At 38.0% G+C, this 8,272-nt stretch overlaps 1 protein-coding gene across 1 annotated transcript; it reads right to left on the bottom strand.

Moving 5' to 3' along the window:
- Window positions 1-526: 526 nt before the first annotated feature.
- On the bottom strand, window positions 527-8,038 carry LOC121717932 (B-cell receptor CD22-like). Its single transcript, XM_042102644.1, has 11 exons — window positions 7,919-8,038; window positions 7,613-7,833; window positions 6,646-6,986; window positions 6,304-6,558; window positions 4,584-4,838; window positions 4,133-4,396; window positions 2,684-2,941; window positions 2,274-2,528; window positions 1,773-1,857; window positions 1,521-1,566; window positions 527-1,217 (listed from the first exon to the last, which is right to left on the bottom strand). Exons 3-11 carry the CDS (start codon window positions 6,968-6,970, stop codon window positions 1,071-1,073), a joined length of 1,890 nt encoding a protein of 629 aa, XP_041958578.1. The 5' UTR covers window positions 6,971-6,986; window positions 7,613-7,833; window positions 7,919-8,038; the 3' UTR covers window positions 527-1,070.
- Between the last annotated feature and the right edge of the window lie 234 nt (window positions 8,039-8,272).

Genomic DNA, 8,272 nt, shown 5'->3' with positions numbered 1-8,272 from the left:
TATTAATCAGATGGACAGTATGTGTGCTTCTGTACATTAAAAGACACACACAAACACACCCTCACTCCCCCTCTTTGCTTCTATGACAGCCCCCACTGGAACCTTTTCCCAATTAATCTTCCCCTTTCTGACTTGCAGGTCAATGAGGCCTGCAGGCCATGAATAGCAAATGGAAGTTCAAAATCGGTAATATGCAATAGAACTTAAGTTGATACAAAGGTCTATTACAACATTAGATGATAATATATGTGTTACTATGGATTTATAACAAGTTATAATGCAGCGGTCATTTTTGACCGGAAACACAAAACTAGTAAACATGAAAGGAACAGCAAGGTTAAAGAGAAACTATACTATCTACTAGCATAGACTTCAGTGAACCATAATGCAGTGAGATGTAACTTGATGCTCTCATGGAATCAACCAAAACATTTTGCAGTATACAATTTATTTAGTTTCATAAAACTCTTATGTACATATTTCCTTTCATAAAAACTCTTATGAACATACATTTATGACAGAGAAATGGGAGATAATCAGTATATTTAGAATGAGGAAAAGGATATGCTGGATATTGATAATGGTAAATTGGCAATAAAACAACAACAACAACAGCATGATGGCGCTATACCCATTGTGCTTCAAATGACAGTTGTCACTTAAGGACATGTGTAGTTTAGGCATACTGTACATGCATTCTTCATGAATTATGTGTCATGAAGACATATTAATAGAAGAGGCATATTAATAGAACATATTGTGCTTCATTAACAAATAGAATCACATTAGAATTTGCATGCTTAACAATACAGCACTAACAAAAGCATCTCTACATACACTTACACTCCTAGAGACTGTGTGTAGTCACCACTCCTGCTGTTACATTGTTTGGTTAAAGAACACATGTGTAGGTTATATGAAAGGATGTGTGAGGTAATATGCAAAAGAAAAGATGAATGTTGTGATGCTAGAGGGAGAAAATCAGGCAAGTATCTTGTAGTAACTAAAAACTCACCAGGTGGCAGTATTTGATTTACTTGGTTGTTGTGAGCAGGTGAACCCTTTTACCATCATTGTGACTCTGGCTTTCCAGTGCATGATTGAAACTGAATGATGGTGTAATTGACATCATCTTCATCCGGTGAGACCCACCCCTGCCCTGGGTCAGAAGTCATGGTCATGTATGTGACGTTGGTACAGACATCACTGGCGTCAGCCTGACCAGGAAGTTAAGGACAAGAGTCAGAAGAAAGTGAGGTAATTTATATATATAATTTATGAAGAGTTTGGTTCCAAAATGCTATATCCACCATTTTAATGAATTTTCATAAATATTTTTTTACATTTTGTTTCAGTAGAAATGTTTTAGATTTGATTGATATTACTTACACAATTAAATAGCATGACTTTAATGTTTTAAAAAATGGATAGCGTTTTGGAACCAAATTCTTCTCATATATGTGTAATATATATATATATATATATATATAGCACATGTTTCTGAACATCAGCTTACTCACCTCTAAAGTACGTGGACTTGATGATGGTTTTGTTTTCTTCTCTTTCCTTTTTTGGAGAGAAACACATCAACAGAAGATTACTTAAATGTGCAGTACTCTAAATGTACCCAATTTGTGGTTACGGTTTAAATGCAACATTATGTTTCCTACATTATGTTTGAACTGCAGGAAAGCAGTGTTTTGCACGTTTCTGTAATTTCCCACTGGTATGTGCACAGTAAGAGTAAATTCCAAAGAGTAGATTTGAGATACCTCAACCGACTTGCGAGCACCAGTGTGATTGTAAGAATGACAAAAAGTATTCCAGCTCGAACCATCATGGCAGCAGCTTTTGTGTCTGACGAAAAGGAAAACAAATTAAAAAGCAGAAAAAAGAATGGTAATTGTGATTAAAATGGTCAAACCTTGCCATTCACTTCATAGGATTCATATCATAGCTTATAGACAAAAATATGCAATGAGTCATCATAGTGGATACATTTCTCTACGAACACGGCATACTTCCTTAATTATATGGTTGTGGACATAATATTTGGCTCAATATTATTACAATAATATTACTGGATGGGCTTTTTTCCCTGAATATTTATGGAACTTCATGACAATTTATTTTTCAAGAAGGCTCTGTGCCATGTCTTCTGTATTCTCTACAGATAGCTTTCATCATATCCTAATATAACAATAGCAGGCCTACAAAATTGATAACTTAAAAACTAGAAAATTTGAGTAATAGAACAGAAAAGCAATTCTCACCTTCTGTCACAACTGTAACTGCATCAGAGTATGTTGAGCCCATTTCATTCTGAGCCACACAGTAGTAGATTCCACTGGTATCAAAGCTGACACTCTCCCCTGTGCCCCTAACAACAGATTCATTTCCACTCTTCATATACCAGGTATAGTTGTGCACTGGTGGGTTGGCATCACTGCTGCAGGTCAGAGTCACTGAAGTTCCTTCCTGTATTTCGCCAGAGGCTTTGATGGACACTGCAACATTCTTTGGCACATCTGTTGAAATATGTTAATGGTGGTGACGTGAAGAATTTAAATCTTCTAATAGGCCTACATAAAATTAGTTAACTGTAGCTACACTGCCACTACACTGTAAGTACACAGCCATTACCACAGTGTGTGGAAATTAAACTAAAGATTTGATCACTTACATCTGACATTGAGAAAGACAGCGGTTGAAGAGAGACTCTCATCTCCTTTTACAGCACAGGAGTAATTGCCTGCATCCTCACTGCTGACTGGGTCTAGATGCAGCTTGTTGTCTCTGGCTGTGTGTTTAGAGGCCACAGGCCGCCTGTTCTTGTACCAGATGACGGTGGGATTGTAACTCTGAGTGCAAGTGCTGCAGGTCAGGGTCACGTCTCCTCCCTCTGTTACAGTTTCGAGGGTCACAGTTACCTGCAGAGCGACTGAATAAATAGAAATAGGCTCACACACCGTTACTTAAATATCACAAAGACTTCAGATGATCGAGGGTACACCCCTATTCTGTTTTAATGTTTATTTGGACACATTAGACATAACACATTTAGACTGTTAATTTCACAATGTCATTGTAAGTCACTTTGGACAAAAACGACAAAAATCTCTGTTACATGTTTACTCTACTCTCATCCAGGGATGGGTACAAATACATCAAAATGTATTTCCAAATAAAATACCAAATACCCACATTAAAAATGTATCAAAATAAGCTACAAAATACAGCAGCCAAAAAATGTATCAAAATAAAATACTGTATTTTTGTATTTTCAAAATACTACAAAATACATCTTTCTAGAAGCCTTTTTCGTCTATCCCTTCACTTGTACACTACCTGGAAAAACATCTGAAAGCAAGAGACTCCTTCCATAATCAGTCAACAGATTAGATATGCTGACCCCTCATGTTAGACATCCCAATATAAACCTCTGCCAGGGTCCGCGTTCAGGTCACATTAATACCATCCAATCAGTTAAGCCAATTAGAAGAATTATTATGACATTATCAATCATTTCTTATTTAAAATGTGCAAAATTGGAAATGTCCTTGTTTGATGTATCTTGTGAAGTTACCATATCACTGAAATATTCCATAGGTCAGAGAACATAGACTTGAAAAAAACTATAAAACAGAAAAAAGAAAGGAAAATAGCAAACTCAAAGTCCTTTGAGAAGTCCTTGTGTTGTCCTTGTGTGAGCAAAGGAGTGTGTGTAACCTTAGCTAGTCCTGTCTCCTCAGTTGATGCCTTTAAGCAGAGGGGCTTGACCATGCGAGGGTGCCACAGACAGACAGAGACAGAGATTTTGTGCTTTATAGATAGTTAGATAGATGTCATCACAGTGTTTCACAGAATGTATTTTGTATTTTGAAAATACAAAAATACACCACACTGAAGTATTTTGATAAAAATATGAAGGCATTTTCATCATCTCAATAAAATACAAATTACAAAATAGTATTTTGTATTTTAAATACATATTTTAAATACATGTATTAGAAATAATGCCCATCCCTGCTCTCAACATCCTAATACATGCACAGTAATAACAGGCCTACATAAATGATTTACAAACAAACTAGTAGAGAGAAGTAGAATAGAACAAAAAATCAATACTTGCCTTCCGTCACAACTGTGACTGCATCAGAGTTTGTTGAGCCAAGTTCATTCTGTGCTTCACAGTAGTAAAGTCCACTGGTATTAGAGGTCACATTGAAGCTGATACTCTCCCCTGTGCCCTTAACAAGAGATTCAGCTCCACTCTTCATGTACCAGGTGTAGGTGTGCACTGGTGGGTTGGCATCACTGCTGCAGGTCAGAGTCACTGGACTGCCTGCCTCTATTCCACTGGGACTGATAGACACTGAGACATTCCTTGGTGAGTCTGTTAAAACACAGTTATCAGTTAAACACAGTGTTCTCCATTTCACATGCTTGCACAGCCTGTCCTGGCTTAGCCAATCACAGCCACCAAAAGTCTTTCAAACAAACAAATAATAATAATTTTCTTTGTGATATTGACATGATACGCATGGAAGTCTACAGAAGATCAGCTCTGCATGTGTGCTTACATTTAATGTTAAGAAAGACAGCGGTTGAAGAGAGACTCTCATCTCCTTTTACAGCACAGGAGTAACTGCCTGCATCTTCACTGCTGACTGGGTTTAGATGCAGCTTGTTGTCTCTGGTTGTGTGTTGATAGGTCACAGGCTGCCCATTCTTGTACCAGATGAAGGCGGGGTTGGTCAGAATGCAGGTAGTATCACAGGTGAGTGACACACTGTCTCCCTCTTTCACTGCTTCTGGAGTTATCAACACCTGCAGATCTACAGGAGATATATATATATATATATATATATATATATATATATATATAGAGAGAGAGAGAGAGAGAGAGAGAGAGAGAGAGAGGTTGTAGGTTACAGGATGTAGAGGGGTTATAAGGTTTTAAATAAACTGAACCCAAAACAGAATGTGTTCATAGATAAAATGAGGATGAAGAAACCACCTGTAACAATGATGGTGACTCCAGGTGATCCTGTGTAACCCTTTTCCTGTTCTATTATAAACCTGAAGGCGTATTTTCCAGAGTGACTCTCTGATGTCTTTCAGTCTCAGGGTACAATTTTTGGCTTCGTGAAAATAATCCAAGAGATTCTGATACTCCTTGTCCAGTGTTACATGTATGTCTTCAGTGTGTCTGTGAGCTTTTTGTTTCTTAAACCAGAATGTTGTTTAGATTCTGTGGTGTTGGGGGTATTTGTATGTGCAGGGAATGTCCACTGATGAGCCCAATAATGCACAGATGCTGGTAGATGAGTAGGTCACACCCCAACACCGTTTTGTTGGAACACCAATAAATGATTTTGAATCAGGAGTTTATTGGGCATAAACCGAATTTGCCTGTGTCTTGTAAAACCTTATTCTGACTGAAATAAACCGAAAAAGGCCATATTCGGTTTACTTATAAACCGTTTGCATACCTTAGCATATGCCTATTTTAAACGGAATATTGGTCATGAAAACACCTTAAACGGAGTGTTGTAGGCCTGCGCATGGTCAATTCGCACAGAATTGTCTCTCACGCACTTTCATGCCGAAACAACGCGTAGCGCGTAGCCTACACTTTTGGAAAGACGAGGAGACAAACTTATGTCTTGCAATCATGCAAATGTCATGGAGTTCATCGACGGGAGAAAATATAGTGACGTTTTTAAAAAGATTTGTAAAACTTAATGAGGCTGGTTATCGACATATGCCTGGACAAGTGAAATGTGGAAGACCCTGAAGATGATGTATTATTCAGCCCAAAGAGCAAATTCCACCAGCGGAGATTTACGTCATGGGAGCCTATTTGTGGGCTGTGTCGCTGAATTATTCGCTCAAAACATGACATTATACTTGCATGTAAACAGGTTAAACGGAATATAGACATAAACGGAATTTGGGCAGTAAACTGATTCAAAACGGTTTATTCTCGGCATGAAAACACTCTCAGTGATAACAATCAATACAGAATCCCTGAGCACAAGTTTATATGATTGTTGCTACTCATTGGTTTTATCCAAAAAATAAAAAGGTTTAATTAATCTTTGCTTGATGATTCCCAGGATAGGCCTACTAGACCTCCAGCACATGCAACTTGCCCTGCTTGAGAAATAGAAGTATTTCTTCCCTTATGGCTTCACAACCATTGCACCAAATAAAAAAAACAATTCAGATAATTTTCTCCAGAACTTTGTGTGTGTGTTAAGTTATGTAGAAGTGCAGCTCTGCTGCATGTGTACTTACATTTGACGTTGAGAAACACGTTTGAAGGGAGACCCTCATGTCCTCTAACAGCACAGGAGTAACTGCCTGCATCCTCACTGCTGACTGGGTTTAGATGCAGCTTGTTGTCTCTGGTTGTGTGTTTAGAGGTCACAAGCTGCCCATTCTTGTACCAGATGAAGGTGGGGTCACTACTCAGTCTACAGGTAGTAATACAGGTAAGGGTCACTCTGTCTCTCTCTTTCACTGAAGTAGGAGTGATCAGAACCTGCAGAGCTAGAGGATTTAGAAGAGTTAAAGGGGTTATATAAACTGAAGCAAAAAACACGTGTTCATAACTAAAAATAAGTTTGAAGGAGTTACTTGTAACAGTAATAATGACTCCAGGTAATTCTGAATAGCTCTCTCCTTGTTCTGTTGTAAACATTAAGGCATATTCTCCAGAGTGACTCTCTCTGATGTCTTTCAGTCTCAGAGTATTATTCTCTTTATTCCCAAGATACTGCACATGATTCTTGTACTCTTTGTCCAGGCATACGTCTTCAGGTTGTAAGTGGGATTTTAGTTTGTTGAACCAGAATGCTGTCTTGATTTTATGATCTTGGGGATATTTGTAAGTGCAGGGAATGTCCACTGATGAATTAAATAACACACATATGCCAGTTGATGTGTAGGTCACACCCAACATTGTTTTTGGGGGACACCTAAAGATGAACAATGATAGCAATAAAGTAATAATGTATTATTTGATTATCATACTTTATTCATTTTGCAACATTCATTATTTTACTCTTTTTCCCTTATAAGTTCTAATTATTGAATATTAATACAATTATTTAATGATTTATTATTACTTCCTATTTACTTCCTCTTTTTCTCATGTAGCCTATTTTTTGTTGTAAATCTTAATTGCAAAGCACTACAACTCTATTGTTTAAAATGTGCTTAATCAATACATTTACTTTGACTTTGACTTTGTGACTAACAAGACACAACAAAATATACTAAAACTACACAGAAGTTAATTTACTGCAGTGATAGAGCAGCTCAATAGCCTCTCTCTAGCCTCTCTCTGTCATTTATTAACGCAAAAACACAGAGCCATTAGAAGACTTGAACAGAGGGCAAGGCAGGCAAGGGGTCATGCTCAACCACAACATAGGGGACAGTGGTGGTCAATGTCATGATGCTCATATACAAGGAAACTATTTATAAAAAAGCTATGCATATGTATGATGGAATGCTATTTTGTTAAAACGCAGTTTTGGATCCAATATCAGAATCGCTTATGGTACCTTTTAAAAGATTGGAATTTTGGCTGCCTACTCACACACTGCAGGGGAGCGCTGAGCCTCATAACCTACAGCACAGGAGTAACTGCCAACTTCAGAAGGTCTAATGAGTCCAGTAGTATGGAGGATGTGGTTTTGTCTTGTAGGAGCTGTCCGTTCTTGTTCCAGACATAATGGGAGCCCACGCTGCAGGAGGTGCTGCAGGTCAATTTAATCTGATTTTGTTTCCCTGAAACAACATCCTCCTTCACCTGCAGGCCTGAGAAGAGAGCTTAGAAGTCATTGCATCTTCTGTCTTGAATTTCATTCACTCAAAACATACACTTTTCCATCTCTAGGCCTACCTGTGACAGAGAGAGTGACCCCTGATGTGCCTGTTATCCAGCTCCTGTGTTGGCTTGTGTGAAACCGGAAGTGATAAACACCAGAAAGTTTGTGTGACAGTTTGTCAATGTTCAGGCTGCAGTCAGGATATTTATTTGAATATTTTGTGACACTTCCACTGCGTTCTTCATACCATTCTCCTCTGAGATAGAAACCAATCCTATAATATTCAAATTTGCAGGGCAGGACCACTGATGCCCCGTTAATACCACAGACACTTGTGTGGGTGTATCTCACATAGTATCCACATTGCACACCTGAAACACGATCAAAATCAAGTTACTGAAACGTTGCTGGAAGAAAAAAATATAATA

The sequence above is a fragment of the Alosa sapidissima genome, chromosome 9 (genome assembly GCF_018492685.1).
Source record: "Alosa sapidissima isolate fAloSap1 chromosome 9, fAloSap1.pri, whole genome shotgun sequence".
In the NCBI taxonomy this organism is placed as follows: Eukaryota; Metazoa; Chordata; class Actinopteri; order Clupeiformes; family Clupeidae; genus Alosa; species Alosa sapidissima.
Note: the sequence above shows the minus strand (reverse complement) of the source record. Positions and strands in the feature narration are given on the sequence as shown.